At 55.6% G+C, this 16,333-nt stretch overlaps 1 protein-coding gene and 1 long non-coding RNA gene across 2 annotated transcripts; both read left to right on the top strand.

Annotated features, from left to right (window-relative positions):
* The first annotated feature begins 233 nt into the window (after window positions 1-233).
* Window positions 234-2,668, top strand: FOXL2 (forkhead box L2). The gene has a single exon (XM_048315077.1). It carries the CDS (start codon window positions 486-488, stop codon window positions 1,404-1,406), a length of 921 nt encoding a protein of 306 aa, XP_048171034.1. The 5' UTR covers window positions 234-485; the 3' UTR covers window positions 1,407-2,668.
* Window positions 2,669-8,219: 5,551 nt separating this feature from the next.
* LOC125330658 lies at window positions 8,220-16,165 on the top strand. The gene is made up of 3 exons (XR_007205674.1): window positions 8,220-8,347; window positions 8,707-8,832; window positions 12,972-16,165. It is a non-coding gene; the product is annotated as an uncharacterized LOC125330658 (long non-coding RNA).
* The last annotated feature ends 168 nt before the right edge of the window (window positions 16,166-16,333 follow it).

Below are 16,333 nucleotides of genomic sequence, written 5' to 3'. Positions count from 1 at the left end.
GGAGGCTCGCCCAGCGCCCCCCGGACACCGCCCCCCGCCTCCCCCCGCCCCCGGCGGCGCGGCTGAGCCGGGGCGGTTCCGCGCCGCTCCGCGGGGCCACGTCGGGCCGCGTGTGCGCGGGGCTGAGCGCGGCGCCGTGACTGCAGGGTGAACTCGGCCGTGCCCAGCGGCTCGGCGGCGATAGGGGAGCGGGCTCCTGACGAAAGCGGAACTCGGCCGGGCCCATACAAATCAGAAAAGAGCCCGGCCGCCGCGGCAGAGGGGAGCGGAGCCCGCGGGGGCAGGGACGCCGCCGCCGCCGTGCTGCACGGATCAGCGGCGCCGCGAGAGGCGCCTCCCGATCTCCGTCCGGGTCCCGACTTCGACTCCGGCTTCAGCCCCGTCTCGGTGAGCGCGGAGCGGGACGGCCGCCAGCAGCGGGCTCCGTGCAGCGGGCAGCGCTCCGCACCGCGCGGCGCTGCGCCGGGCGGCGGGCGCGGGGCACCATGATGAGCAACTATCCGGACGGCGAGGAGGACACGGTGGCGCTGCTGGCTCATGACACCAGCGGCAGCAAGGAGCCGGATCGGGGCAAGGAGGAGCTGAGCGCAGACAAGGGCCCCGAGAAGCCGGACCCCTCGCAGAAGCCCCCCTATTCCTACGTGGCCCTGATTGCCATGGCCATTCGGGAGAGTGCGGAGAAGAGGCTGACGCTGTCCGGGATCTACCAGTACATCATCAGCAAGTTCCCTTTCTACGAGAAGAACAAGAAAGGCTGGCAGAACAGCATCCGCCACAACCTCAGCCTCAACGAGTGCTTCATCAAGGTGCCCCGGGAGGGCGGCGGCGAGCGCAAGGGCAACTACTGGACCCTGGACCCCGCCTGCGAGGACATGTTCGAGAAGGGCAACTACCGCAGGAGACGAAGGATGAAACGGCCTTTCCGGCCGCCTCCGACCCACTTCCAGCCTGGCAAGACCCTCTTCAGCCCCGACAGCTACGGCTACCTGTCCCCGCCCAAGTACTTGCAGTCCACCTTCATGAACAATTCGTGGCCGCTGGCGCAGCCCCCCGCGCCCATGCCCTACACGTCCTGCCAGATGTCTGGTGGGAACGTCAGCCCCGTCAATGTGAAAGGACTCTCGGGCCCGGCATCCTACAGCCCCTACTCGCGGGTGCAGAGCATGGCGCTGCCCAGCATGGTGAACTCCTACAACGGCATGGGCCACCACCACCACCACCCGCACGCCCACCATCCCCAGCAGCTCAGCCCGGCCAGCCCCGCGCCGCCCGCGGCCCCGGCGGCAAACGGAGCCGGCCTCCAGTTTGCCTGCGCCCGTCAGCCCGCCGAGCTGTCCATGATGCACTGTTCTTACTGGGAGCACGACAGCAAACACAGCACCCTGCACTCCCGCATAGACATCTAGGGAGGCTCCGGCCAGCCGCCGTCACAGAAATGCACCGGCCCCGCTGCCCCTCTCCTGCCCCGCCGCGTTCCCCTGCGCTCCGTGTCTCTCCTCCTCGTCTCTAGCCACGGACTTCCCTCTCTCTGTGCCCAAACTCTCGCGGTGGGGAAATAGCAGCCTTGCCCCGCGTGTAGTGTCAGTGTAGGAGCCGTCCCTCCGTGAGAAGAAGGCAGTGTAAGTGTGGGGGCTTCCCCGCGGGGCTGCGCCGGGCAGCGGCGGCTGGGCCGCCTGTCTCCGGGCGAGCGGGGATTCACCGGGAGTTTCTCCGCTCGTGTGTGTGTGTGTTTGTGAGTTGTTGGGTTTGGTGGGGTTTTTTTGTTTTGGGTTTGTTTGGTTTCGTTTTTGTTTTTTGTTTTTGTTGTTTTTTGGGGGGGGAAGCATCTAATTAAAAATTGGCTGTTCAGCCCTCAAAATTATGCTTCTTTGTAATTCGGCCGTAATCTTTTCGGGCTCAGCCATGGGGAGAGTAAAGTGGAGTCTGTAAATAGCGGAGGCGTTTTCACGCGTGCGGTGCGAGGCTGGCGGGGCCTAGACACTACTGTGTGCCCGCGGTGTTCGTCCTCCTTCTTCTCTTCATCCCCTCTGTCTTCTTCCTCGCTCTGCAAAGCACTGCGCTTCTTCCGAGCTGTGGCTTTTCGTTAAAATAGTACTTAACGTGGGGACTGCTGTAACAGCAGATGTGCGATATTGCTGGTTAATAGAAACCAACAAACAAAACCCGCCAGGGTCACTCGTGAAACATTTCGGCAGTGGTAAATATATTTTTAAAGGAGACAATGTCCTCTGAGGTCTTAAAAGTAATTTTATACATGTCTAAAAAAATATTTTGATGTTATTAAAAAAAAAAAAGAGGTGCTTTCCTGTAAATTGGAATATTTTTCCGTGTGCATATTATTATTAATAATGAAAGTTTAAACTATCTTCAGGTTTTTTGCCCCCAAACCTGGCCCAAAATGGATTTTCCGGTAGGTTCTGCTTTTGAATGCTTACCCTTTTTCTTAAAAGATTTTGATCCTTCAATTTTACATAGATTCATGTGGGGGAAAAAAATAGCGATTTTAAAACAGGGGCCAGTTCATAGCGATTTTGTAAATGTTTGTGTAAACTGATAGATGCTGTGGCATAGTACCATTTTGGGACCAACTTTTCTAGAATGAACTAGCACTTTCATTGTACTTTCTAGCATTGTAAAGTCTCCAATAAAATGCCTTTCCTTCTTTCCATATCGTTTTATTTCACTCCGCTCCTCCGCGCTCGGGATCGGGAAGAGGCAGCGGAGAACGGGACGGGCGCTGTGTGCCGGGGCCGCTCCGGGCTGCGGGCAGCGCTCCCGGCCCGCAGCTGCAGCGCTCCCCGGTGCATCGCACGGCCGCTCGGCTGCGGGAACCCGCGGGCAGTGCTGGGCACTCCATCGGCTCCGTCAGGCACCGGCGGAGAGCTCCGGGGGCTCGGGGCTGTCTCGGCGGCGGCCGAGAAGGTGCGGGGACCGTTGCGTTGGTTCCGCGGGCGTGCGGGGCGGGCGGGCCTGGGAGCGCCTCCGCTCTGGGACGCGGGAGGCTGCCGGCACCTCACCCGTGTGCCTGGCCCGGGGTGCCGGCGGCAGAGGCCTCCGGGCAGTGCCTGGGGCTGTGCCGGACCCTGGCTCCGCTTTCGTTTCTTCCCCGCGTGCTCGGAGCCGTGGTCCTGGAAGGAGAAGAGCGGTCCCGTGTCGCCCCGAGCCCGGCCCCGTCCGGGCCCGGGCCGGTGACGGAGCCGGGAGCCGCCGGCGGGTGTGTCTCTTTCCTCGCCGGGCCGGTGGCTGCGGCAGCGGCCTGGGCCTCGCTTCTAAACCTGCCCGTCCTCGTAGGCAGCGGCCCTTGCGCGGGCGCCTGGCGGTCAGGAGAGGATGGGTCAGGCAGGACGACCCCCGCCCGGTGCCGGCCCGGCATGTAGTGGGTCCCCCTTAGACTCCGGCCTGGGCCAGGCCTGCAGCTCCGCGGCAGCAGCGGGGATGCTGGCGTTCGCTTCCCGGGCCGCGCGGGCAGCTCGCTGCCCCGGACACGGCTGCCAGGGGTGAAATCCGGTAACGGGGCTGAGCACTCCGCGCCCGCTGCCAGGGGCCTGGCACTTGCCCTTGCCCGGCTGCCTGACGCTCTCCCTTTCTGTCAGGGCCTGCTTCCCTGCACGGCAGGAAGCGGCAGCCTCCAGCCCAGCCACAGAAAGCACTGGGAGACGTGGAGACTGGTCACCTCTCCGCCGCTCGGCGGGCACGGCCAGGCCAGAAGGGCTCCGGGGAACCCGCCGGGCCATCGCGGAGGCCCTGCTGTGCCCTCTGGCCCCGCTCCCCAGGCGGGGAGGGCGGGAGGGCGCTGGGAGCGTTGGTGCGGCCGAGGGGCTCCGCTCCCGGGCGGACAGAGACGCACAAGGGGTGCAGAAAGCGGGGCACGGGAGCTGGGGGCCGAGTGGCTGCCCTGGGCACAGGGAGGGGCGAACCGAGCCTGGCCTCTGCACGAACACCGATGTAACGGGAGGCCGAAGGCCGAAGCGGGGATGCCAGAGCGCATGGGACACGGCCGGGACTCACGCCGTTGCCAGCTGTGGCTCTGCGGGAGCGACGCGCTCCTCTGTGCCTCTGACCTGCCCGGGGCCCTCGCGTGGGAGCGGGCGGTGGAGGGGCGAGGTAGCACCGCTCACAGGCACCGAGGATCGCAGCTTTCCACCGGAGGGCTCAAGGCCTTGGCTGCTTGTTCCTTATTAGATAGGTACTGCCAATACCGCTACTTTCCTCCGGGGTACTTGAGGCCACAAGGGAAACTCCCGCCACCGGAGATGGGCACGGGGCGAAGGGAGGGCGGGACCACCTTCCCGGACCCCCGCACAGACCCACCGGCGCCTCCCTGGGCTCCTTCCTGGGCTTTGCCGTCTCTTGGCCTGAAGCAAAGGCTGAAGCGCCTTTGGCACACTCCCGGGAACCGGTGGGGCTCGCCAGCTTTGAGTGAAGCTATACCTGACCATGCCAGGTGCAGGGAGAGGAGGCAGCAGGCCGGGACCGGGCAGGGACGTGCGGCCCCTGGGGCTATTCCAGTTCCCGAGCGGTGTCCACCCAGGTCCCACTGTGCTTCACCAGCGACCGGTTGAACCCATAGAGAGAGGCAGGGAACCGCGTGTTTGGGAGAGAAGCAGGCCGGCAGGGCCGTGAGGCCGCTCTCCCTGCCAGGCTGGGGGCCTGTCCGTCTGCCGGGCTCCCTGTGCCCGGCCCGGGCTCTGCTCTCCTTCGCCCCGGGCCCCGCGCGCCGCTCCCGGGCGGCTGTAGGATGTTTTCACGATCGTTTTCTGTGTTTTATAAACAGAGACTGCGCTGAATGTAAACTCGCAGGGAAATCACGGCGAGAGCCCGGCCGCCGTCCCGGGCTGGCCTGGCCGCGCTCGCCGGGTGCTGTCGGGCGGCGGCCCGAGGCAGGGCTGGTCCTGCCGGCAGCAGCTCGGCCTCTGCCACTGCCGGGAGCGGCCGGGCCTCCCGTTCAGTCCCGCCGGCCTTGGGACGGGGGCGGCCGTCATCTCCCTGCATGCTGGTGCTTGCCTGGGCAGCGGGCACCGGCCCCTGGGGAGCAGCCGCGAACCGTGCTGTGCGCTGCCGAGCACCTAGGCGCCGTCCCGCAGGGACCGCATATCCCGTACGAGCTCTGCCTCCACGCGGGCCCGCGCCCAGCCCGCTGGGCAGTCCGGGTGATGTGTAGGATCGGGCCGCACCCCGGGACAGTGGAACTTGGGACGGCAGGGGCTGAGCGGGAGCAGGGGTCTGTACAGACCCCTTTGCAGTCAGCTCCGTGGGGACGAACACCGCCAGAGGACCAAGGGGTGCCCACGGTAGCTCAGCATTCCCTTGCCCCGGGCCGCCGCGTCACCTCCTCCCGCGGCTCCCACCTGTCCCCGGCCGCGCCGCCGCCCAGCCCCGTCGGCCCCTTACAAAATCAGGCGGCCGAGCGCCGTACTCTTGGCAAGCCCTGGGTTTGCGCGTTGTGTAAGGTCTTTCCCCGTTATATAAATGACGGCAGGAGGAATGCACCACGGAGCGGGACGCGCTCCCCGGGACAGCACCTTGGCGCAGAGCCTCCTCTGGTCCCGGGGCCGCCGCCCGCCGCGGGGCTGCTCCGGGGGCCAGAGCCAGGGAAGGGGGGCTCAGGGCTGCTGAGCCGCCGCCGCTGCCCTTTCGGAGCGGCCTCGGGTTTATGCAACGCTGGCGGGAGATGAAAGCAGAAGAGCGAGGGGTGTTTTCTCCCTGCCGGAGCGGGCGTGGAAGCAGCCTGCCTCTGTCGGGGAAGGACAGAGTTGGATCCCCGAGGCTGAGCGGACTCCCAGCGCCCCTCTGCTGCTCCAGCACCCGGGGCAGTGCCAGCTCCGGGGAATGTTTTGCGACCGCAGCTTTCTCTTCCTCTCCGGTCCTTTGCGCAGGCCACAAAGGTCCTTTGAAGCCCTGGCCGGGCTCGGAAGGTGCCAAAAAAGCCCTGGGCGCCGGGAGCGCTCCCCGGCGGCACGGCACAGCACGGCACGGCACGGCACGGGTGCCCTCTGCCTGCGGGCCGGCGGGAGCGCGGAGACAGGAGCCCGGCAGCGAGGTGCTGAGGGACCCCGTGGGCTTTGTCCCGCTCCTCTCTCGTGCCGGGACCGAGTAGGCGACGGTGGCGGTGGCTGCAGGCAGGGCAGAGCCAAGCTCCATGAGGAGACACACACAGAGCTCTTACCTTGCGCCCCCCTCCCGCCCCGGCCAGAGCGGCTGTTTAATACCGCCTGATTCCTGGTATTCTTGTCCGTGTTTTAAGTGGTGAAAAAGTCATTTCCAGTCCCATGGTCCGCGTTTCACCCTGAACTCATTGAAAAGAGAGTGCGGGGTCAGGACTGTTTATTATACAACCAATTAAAACAGGAAAATATGCAAAGGCTTTATTCAGCGAGATCCGGCTATTGTTAAACCGAAAATGATATTTTTGTTTCAAAAATAAAAAAGTACATTTGTTACTTAAAAAATCTCCACTCTGCGTGTGTGACGGTCGGCAGCGCGGCGAGCTCCGGCCCCGGCTCGGGCCCGTCCCGGCCTGTGCGGCCGGAGGGCGGCTCGACGGGGCGGGCGGCGGGCAGGCAACGGGGACCCCCGTTCCCCCCGCTCTGGGTTTCGGCCCGCCCTGCGGGGTTCGCTGCTGCCCGCTCGCAGGGGAGGCCGGCCAGCCTCAAACGCGGGGGAGCAGCTCCGTGCAGGCGGGCACGGGCAGCCGGCGTGGTGCTTTGGGCAATACAAGAGGGTGAAAAAAATACTGCAAGGGCTAAAAAGCTCGGCACTGTAGCGGCTTCGGGCGGGGTCGGGATAACCAGGCTGGAGAGTCCCGAGAAGCGCTGCAGAGCCCTGAGCCCAACGTTGAGCCCCGGAGCGACGCCCGCAGCCCTGGGCACACCGTGGCGGCCGGGAGGTGAGCAGGGAGAGGGGCCTCAGGCGGAGCTCCCGGCTCTGCAGGTCCCCTACGACTTCTCCATCCACCTATGCGAAATTCCCCAGTAGCTCGTCCCTGGGTCTGCGGGCATCGCCGCCCTGGCAGGCTCTGCTCTGCGGCGATCCGCCCCGCAGCAGGGATGCGCCCCCGCACAGGCCAGGCGGGAGGGCAGGAGAGCTCCTCCCGGTGGGGCTCGGCGCCCGCCCGCCGCCCGCTCCGCCGCCCGGGGCCGCCGCGGCACCGCCGCCCGCCCCAGGTAGCCCTTGGGGATGTGCTCAGCAGCGGGCCTGGGAAGCGTTCACCAAAACAATCGCTCGGGCTGGCCTAATCCAATGAGTTTATTTTAGTCCTCGAGCTATATTGAAAACATTCGCTCTGCTTCTTGTGGTTGTTTACAGTATGTTGGTCTCAACATCACAGCCGCCCTTCTGGAAAAGTCTTACAGGATTCAGGCAGAGGGAAACCAACACAGAAGTGACTCGGAAAGCATGATGGCAAATGATTAATCAAATCAGAGACAGAAAGGCGGAGGTAATCAATGAGTTTTCACTTATAGTTTACTTGGATGGACATCTTTTTCCTTTTTCTTTCCGTAAGTTTAGAAACCACATGGGGTTTTATTGGCCAAACAAGCAGCTGCAGGACTTGGTGGGCTGGTGGGAATTCGTTCAAAATCAGCTGCATGTTTCCTGAAGACGAATTCGGCTTTAGACAAAACCTCGTGCTTGTTCCCGCCCCAGGCACACGGCGCTGGGCGGCGGGCACCGGGCAGGGCTGCGCCCCGCGGGACCCCGCCCGCCCCCGCTGCGGGGACCTGCCCGGTGTCCCGGAAACAGGCAGTCGAGGACCACAGATCAGGAGCACGTTGGCAGGGAAGGAGAGCCTTGCTCTCTCTGAGCAAATACCCCGAGAAATCTCATCAGGTGCTATTTTAAAGTGAAACACCGGCTCTCCCTGCTCTGCCTTTGAGAGAGGGCTTGCGAGCTGTATAAGGCCTTTTCCTGTTTTAAAATGACGGCAGGAGGAACGCCACCCTGCCCTGCCGTGCCGGAGGTGCCAAACTCGATTTGCCCTGAGGGCACATGCGGATGCGGGCACACAGGTGGCTCCTGACAGCGGCGGAATCTCCTGGCTTCCCAGCTGGTCCCTGTAAACCCTACGGTTTTGCTGGCAGTTGAATTGTTCGCCTACTTTCGTTTAATGTCTTTCTCTCTCCAAAAGGATTTTTTCTCCCACCCCACATGAATAATTCGGAGAGATCACGAAATAACGGGGCGGAATTTCACCTTTCTCGTTCACAGTTATGATTTTCGATGACAAGAGGCAGCACGGGGTGAATGCAGGCACGGGGTGGCCCCCGAGGGACATGTCACTGACAACGGATGGGCATCTGGCGCTTGGCTGGGGCAGGGGCGTCTGAAGAAAAACCGAGGGGCTTCGGTAAATGGGCTCTGGGAGAGGTTCGGGATTTGTGGGTTGTCGGGGTAGCTTCCACTTCTTCAGGCAAGCAGTCCTTGCAAAGGTGCGGATCTGGAGGCACGCTGCCGGCCCCACCACAGAGAAGGGTTACTGACGGGTTGTTTAAGGTATGTCGCCGGTTTCTCTGGGTTTTTCCCGGCGATAACTGTGATTCTTTTCGCTACTATCGTTTTGTTCCTTGAAAACCCAAACAATCAATAAAGTACAGGGCGAAGCTGAGCACAACACGAGACGTAATGTTCTAAGTTATCAAAAGGGGGAAGAAACGAAAGAGAGTCACTCGCTACTGATCTCTTTTTTTTTTTTTTTTTTTTTTTCAGGTGTTGCTTTTAACAAGATGTTCAGAAAAAAAAAGTATCAGGCACACGTTGACTGCGCTTCCTCTGCTCCTTGCTTTGGAGGTGATATCGCTTGGTGCTTATCAGCGACAACGTCTGCGGCATCTGGTACGTGGCTCTCGGCTGCTCCCCGCGCTCGGGTACACGTGGTTCTTGCGGCGCGAAGGCTGCCCCGCATCCGACCCCACATTCACCACCGCATCCAGCCCCGCATCCAACCCCACATTCAGCCCCGCATCCAGCCCCGCCGAGGAGCTGCTGGCAGCCCCAGCGCAGAATCAGAAGCGGCGCCGGTAACGGCTCGCACAGCCCGGACAACGAAATCCCGAGAAATGTTCACCGCCGCTGGCTGCCTGGCTACTAAAACACCCCCCGGGCGCGGGGTGAGGCCGGCAGGCGTTTCGGGGAAAAGCAGGTTGCAGGAGCCTGAGGTTTGGGCAGCCGGAGTTCTGCCTTGATGCGTTTTCACCAAGATTCTGGGGCCGTACCCGCCGGGCGCTGCGGGGAGCTGCTGCCAGCCCCTTCTGCCCTCAAAGCAGCCCCAGGCGGGGGCAGGAGGGACTCGCACCCTGAGTCCGGGAACGGCCCCGGGGATCCCCGCTAGTACCAGTGGGAGAGGGGCTTTCGAGGAGCTTCAATCCATGTCCTCATTAGATCCTGCGATGGATCTGATGTTCCCAGGGAGCGGCGGGAGGGCGCGGGGCAGCGGCCGCCCTGCCGGATAGGCAGGGCAGGGGCAAGAGCAGGGGCAGGGACAGTGGAAGGGACGGCCTCTCAGTTCCCGGCCTTACAAGTTGCTTTTCTGGTTCCTATGAAGCCTCCGAGATACGGGGACGTTTTCAAAAAAAAAAGAAACGGGAAATTAAAAAAGTTAGCAGTAACGCTTTTTAAAATACACATCCCTGATGATATCTCCTGTAGAGCAGCCTCCTGCCCGGCCTGTTGTAGCTCCAGTCCCAGGGAGCAGTCCTCTTGACCTACTCTTTCCCCAAAATCAACGAGTTCGCTTTGGACGCCTCTTGGTTCCGCCTTTTTTGATAAACCACCGTTCCGTTCAGTCCAGAGCAGCCAGTGTTGTCTGGGACAGTCACCAGTTGCCTTGGAACAGAAATAAGAACCACTTGTTTAAACATCTTAAGGTCCCAAAATCTCTAAGAGCCATCACAGAAGGGTTTGGGTTGGTTTTTTTTTTGTTTTCCCTTCCCGAAGCGAGAAGGGACCGAGGGGATTATAGGGAACAATGTCTGCTCCGGTTGCTGCAAGCACCAGAAGATTTTGGTTTGTCTTTTTTTTTTTTTTTTTTTTTTTTTTTTTCCCCATCAGTTTTTCCATTCCTTGAGGAAAATTTTTCAGTATCGGAATCAAAGTGCATGATTCCAACTTTTTTTTTTTTCCCTGTTGTTTTGTTTTATCTCAGCTCCTTTTCATGTTTTCATTTAAAAAGTGACAGATTTGGTAGAACTCTCAAGTGTTTCCCATTAGAGGCGGGGAGTTCACCAGTGCGCCTTTCTGATGTTGCACATGACACGTTTCGGAGTTTGAAGCAGGAGCACACCCTAAGTAGTTGCAGTTGGGCCGGTGCGGGGCGGCTCCCGAGCCCCGGCCCGGCCCGGCGCTGCCCTCTGCCGGCCCCGCACCGCCCGCACCGCCCGCGGAGCGGCTCCCGTGTCCCCCCGGCCGCGGGGGCTCCGCGCTTCCCACCGCAGCAGCGTCCGAGTGCCAGAAAACGCCCAGAAGAGCCACGGGGGCGGGAGGTGTTTCCCAGCCTGCGGGACGTTCTTCGTGCGGTCTTGCAATGTGGGGAATTCCTGCTCTACAAATACGCAGTTGCACATTTCTGCTTTTGCCGGCTCCATTCCCCTCGCGGATTCTTCTTTTCCCTTCGCTGCTGCTCTCCTTCTCTCGCTGTTACCACGGGGGCTGCAGACACCGCTCCTGACAGCAGGCTTTTGCCATTGCTCTGGTGTTATGTATTTTTAACCGCTGATCTCTCCTTTAAGGAAAATTTCCTTCATGTAACAAATCATTCTGAGTTCTTGTGTTTTGGAGTGTGGCCCTGTACAAATTTTTAAAAAGTGTTGTGGAAAGCAGCACTTGGTTAGGAGAACCAGAAGGTTCTTCATAGCTAAATTTTCCTGTAAATACATGCAGGATAAAATCCTTCTTTGGCAACTGAGACTTTATAAATACAGAAAATGTGTGTGTACACACTTACTGACATTTTTGGTAGTAAACCTTTGTTTTATACTACTCAGATGCAAAAAAAATTACTGTGTGGTCCATTGATCTTGATCAGACATGGACATTTGTAATTGCAAAATGTGAAATGAGAAAAAAAGAAAAGGGTATGGGCTAAGGAAATATACCTTTTCCTACATTACTCGCATCTGTTAATGCATGGACATAGGATTGTTGCTAGTTTATAGTAGCAGTTTGTCATTTATGCAACAAAATCACCAAGTTCTGTAGTTCCCAATGTCACGGAGTTTAAGGTGCTCACAATTTATTAGATCCTACAAGAATTCTAATATTCTTTATATGATCAGCTGTTGCCCTTTATTTGAAAAAGAACTGACTACTTAGAAAGTATGAGGAGAAACAGGGTTTGCTAAAGAAACTGAAGTGGAGTGGATCCTAGAGAAATGTAAGGACCAGTGAAATGATGCTGCAGACAGAAGGAAGTCCTGGATTCTCTGTGCTGCCGTGAGCTCCCTCACTGTGACCTGGCAGTGGCCTTTCCCTGTTTCAGTTCTGCACTGGGGCTGGGCAGGGGGATTTGTGTGGGGCAGTGTGACTGCAGGGGATTCCCCATGGCCCCTGGTCTGAAGTGGCCAAGGAAAATCACAAAGATTACTCCAATCCTTGTGTCTCAGCAGCCAGCCCAGCTGGAGGATGAGCTGTGATATCCGTTGCCAACACAGAAATACAGGCTGAAAATAAATTCTCCCCTTTGGCTGCTCAGCCTGGCTGTGGTGAAGCCACTGTCCCGTTCAGTGTTGCAGTGTCAATGTGCCAGCTCTGGTGGCAGGATGAGAGTCTGAGTGGGAAGGACTGAGCTAGAGCAGCTCTCCTCAGTGACCAAGCTTACCTGCCTTGATTTCTAGGGTTGTTTTTTCTTTAATCTTTCAACTTCTGAGCTGACAAAGACCAGAGCAGAGCTGAATTCTGGGCTCACTGAGCACCCACAGCTTGAGCCAGTGCAGTGGGAAGATGAGGTGCTGGCTATTTCTGGGAGAAAGGTGCTCACCTTGCATTGGGAATTCCAGGAGTGGGCTTTTTTTTTTTTTTTTGTGGTTTATCTTTGTAGTTATGGTTATATTTGTTTTACTGTTCAAGCAAGATTGAGGTGTTTCTGCAATACCACAGCATACAAAGCAGCCCCAGCTCCTAAGAGCCCCCAGTCAAAATACTCCTGTGATGTTTCCAGACTGTTGGCTATCACAGACTGAAGGGCGCCCTGCTCCCAGAGAACTTGCCAGGACTGATGCTTCCCTGGTGCAAATCAGCACAGTAGTAATGAAGTCAGTGCACCCTCATGGTGTTAGTCTGGATTTCTCTTGACATAGTCAGTTAATAGCACTTTTTTCTTTGTCCTGTGCCTCACTTCACTGTAGTACAGAACACCTGTCATGATTTAACTTTTGTGCTTTTTCCCAGAGAACTGAGTGAGATGGATTGTTTTCTGGTGGTCAGTCAGTATTTTCTGGCTGGCAGTCAGAAATAGAACTCACCCACTGAAAAAGCCCAGGTGTGGCAGGAGTAGGGTAGAAAAGGTAAACCTCCGAGCGCAGCTGTATTCTCAGACTCCTTGAAGGAGGGTGCCTGTGGATTCAGCACCAGTGGATCTGACACAATGCGAGAACTGTTTTTCTGTATCACTTACATTATAGTTGAAATGTGAAATGAGCTCCATGTGGCAGCAGCTAAAGGAAAGAAAAAGGGAAAAAAAAAAAGGAAGCACTCTCCAAAAGTTTCGGTTATCCCTTGAAGCTATATTACAACATCTACTGCTCTAATTGAATCAGTGTGAGAACTTTTCCCCTCTGTTTAGATCATTCCTAGTCTCTGTCCACTTCCCCTTGGAGATGCCCACATTCAATACAAAGATGTGCCAGGGACACCCACACCTAGGGTAGGATTTAACATTTGGTTTACTGAGTTAGCTGCTGAAAAGGAAATGTCAATTCTTACATGCCTTTGCCAGAATCCATTATGATGTTCTCCCTCTTTTCTCCCCTTCTTTATAGACTTGGCACCAGGATGAGGCCCGGGAGTTTTATCTGAGTAAAGGCTACTAGATCCACTCTGAGGATGCAGTAGATTAATTGATCATTTCTAGGGAGTCTGTTGGGATGAATCAAAAACCTTAAAAGCACTGGCAGCATCTGTGATAGGCCATTAACAAGGCTGATGGTGATGAAGAAGCAATGTGGCCTCGATGCTGCTCAAACCCTACCAGCCCTGACCAGGAGCTGCATGTGAGGCCTTCTTTTTCACCCGTGAAAGGGTGCCAAGCACAGCCCAGTCAGCATTGTGAGCTCTCATTTGTTACATCTAAAGAGTATTTTTAGAAGTGTGGAGAATATCTCTGCATGTTTCAAAGTATCAATGCTATTACACAGCCCAAAATTACTTGACAGCTCAGAAAGCAAAAGCAATTGATACCCGAATCCAGGTCTGCTCCGTAAGTGTTCACATGTGCGAAACAATATGTGATCCACAAAAACATATGGCTCTTGTATCAAATACATGAAATCAAGTTGAATTATGAAGACTTTGAAAACGTCCTCAGTTTAAATGTACACGGCTCTCTGAAATGTCCAGCTAAGTTTAATGCAACAATTAAAACCAGATAGATTGTCAGGATTCATAGACCAGGGATAGAGTTAATTCAGTATGAAAGAAATGAATGACTGGAAAGAAGACAGAAGAACAGAAGTGGCAGGAAAAGAATAAGAATGAGTGGAGGGATGAAATGCTAGTATGGGGGGGAAGGGAGAGTGAGGAATAGAAGGGGGAAAGAATGAAGTGAAATTAACGAGAAAGAAAAACATGAAAGATGGAGATGAGATAGGAAAGAGGAGAGCAGCAAGAAAAATAATGACACTTTATTGTGTCATCTCTCAGCTTTTACTGTAGAAAAACTAAGCCTGTAGCATGAAGGTTACTACTTATGTATTGAAAGTGCGTGGGAGGGTTTTTTTTCCATAGTTATAGATATATATGTGTGTGTCCATGTAATTACATACAAAAAATGACACAGAAATTTCAGTCTTCCTGGGGATCTCCCACTGTTCCCCATACTCTCAGTTTTCCCACGCTGCCACAATTCCAGCAGCAGTAATGCCTTTTTCCATGCAGTGCTGTGAGCCAGGACTTTCAGTTTGCTGGTTTTTTCTGTCCTGCCTTCTAAGAGCTGGAAATGGGGGTTCTGGCTCCTCTGTCCTGCAGCCCCCAACTTTGGGGCTGTCCACTTAGATACCACAGTTGTTTGCAATTGCTGTTTCCTCCTGTTGATACTCATGGCAACATTTTCATTTTGCACTGACTGATCCAAAATATATCAACTGTTTTGTTGTTGAATTAGTGTCATTGTTTTTGCCTTGTCTGTTCCTGTGCATGCAAGCTGCTAGTAAAACAGCATAACTTTTCATGCTTTTTAGGGCTGAAAGAGTCATTGAGTGATCTTGAAATTATCTATTTGATAATTCAACAATGCTAAATATTGACCACAATCTCTCTGCCTTCTTTAAGATAGGCCCTTTCTTACTGTATCATCATCTTCTACCTTTGACTTGGGCACTACTGGGACCATCAGTGGCATATCTTTGACTGAGAGTGTTTATGCTCATGGCCAGTAAACTGTGCTCTGTTATTGTGTGGGGAATAACACACTCAGCAAGCTAAACTGGATTGCCCATCCATGTGGCTTCAGCAAGGCTGTCTTGGGGAGACAGAGGCAATAGATGAGGTTTCTGGCTTGGGTGTGACATGCATTTCTCTAGCCAGCTGGGGATCCCAAGCAATTGCTGATGCCTGCTGCAGTGGGTGTGCTCCCAAACCTCCTGCATCTGTCTGTCCATGCATTGGGCTGACTCTCCTCATTAAACCAAATACGCATTTTCTGGATCTTCTTTTCTTAACACGAGGTTCATTTCAAAGCTGCCCAGGGTCCCTGCATGTGCCCTTCTCTTGCTCGAGGTGAAACTGTGGCACCCACCACATTTAGGGTGTTGAGGATGGTGCAAAGTTTCCTTTCTTGCCCACTGATAGGTTTGTTGCTGTATGTCTCATGCCTGTACCCTTACAGCCAGCTCCTGGGCTCGCACCGATCCCTTTGGGTGTGCCATTCCAGCTCCAGTTTGTCTTGCCTTAGACATTCTCCTCAAGCTGTGAGGAAGGTCAGACTCCTTTAGTTTTCTCCCGCACACTGTGGAGAGTTTCCTCTTCTCCATAGGTGTCCTCAGGTCCTCCCATGATTGTGTTTATCCCTTGTCCCTCCAGGGAGGGCCACTTTATGAGGAGTCCAAGGATTTTGTGGTTCAGTGATGGATACTTTATTTCGTGGCGCTGTTGGAAGTGGCATTTCAGCATTTTGTTAGTGACCTGCATGCTTCACTCCTATGCCCTGTCACAGTTGGCACTGTTCACCTTTTTCAGGTGTTCTAGTTTAAGCATGGATCCCGGGTTCCTTAACAGTACATGGTTAATCTGTAATTCTTCTAAAACCAAAATGGCCTCTGGCCATTACTGGACTATTTCTGAATGTCTTTTCTGCTGGTTTGTGTAAAAATCTGAGCTAAATTTTGCCATTCTCCCATATCATTTCCCTGTTTCATTTCTCGTCGTTCTAATAATCCTGTGACGAAGACAAGAAACAGAAACATGGATGTTTAACACTTAACAATGTCTTATTGTCTTACTGCTTTTGGAAAAGCAAATGGAAGAGGAAAAACCTCACATAGGGCTATAAACAAAACAGAAGGAAGTGAGTTCACTGTCCACGGGAAAGCGCAGCTCTCCTGTGAAGGAGATTTTTGTTTCAGTCAAGGGGAAATGCACCACTGGTCTGGTACTGAGCAGTTCTTTTCAGCAGGCTGCAATGCTGAAAAGAACTTGTCAGGAAACCCCACATATGTCATGCGTACCTTGGGAGTCTTTCTGATGGACATGAGGCCTCTAGAGTCTGAGGCAGAATCAGAGCCGCATTGGAGAATTGGGGACAAAATAGTTAAAAGCTCCTTAAAAATTCTACACACTTAGTGATCTTTGTAAGAATAGCAAAAACCTAGATTACTTAATGTCTCAAGTTTGATAAAGCACAAATATGACTGAGTACCCTAATTTTTTTCCTTTCCTCCAGAAGATGGCAAAAGTTAGCTGCATTTAACACAGGCAGAGGGAGGCAAATGTTGCAGGGCTGTTCGTGCTATGCCCTGGTTTCAGGTCACCAGTGGTTTAATGCTGCAGCTGGAAGGATTGATCTGAACTAAGTGTTTTTTTGGAGCAATCAGGCACTGCAGCTCCAGCACTGCTGAGATGCAGCTCCAGGCAGCACCAGAGGCTGCTCAGCTGCTGCACGTTCCCCAGGAGCCACGCAAGTCCCAGC

The sequence above is a fragment of the Corvus hawaiiensis genome, chromosome 10, assembly GCF_020740725.1.
Source record: "Corvus hawaiiensis isolate bCorHaw1 chromosome 10, bCorHaw1.pri.cur, whole genome shotgun sequence".
NCBI classification, from domain to species: domain Eukaryota; kingdom Metazoa; phylum Chordata; class Aves; order Passeriformes; family Corvidae; genus Corvus; species Corvus hawaiiensis.
Note: the sequence above shows the minus strand (reverse complement) of the source record. Positions and strands in the feature narration are given on the sequence as shown.

What these genes read in the sequence shown, in the direction of transcription:
- FOXL2 (XM_048315077.1), top strand. Translation starts at nt 486, where the DNA reads ATGATGAGCAACTATCCGGACGGCGAGGAGGACACGGTGGCGCTGCTG.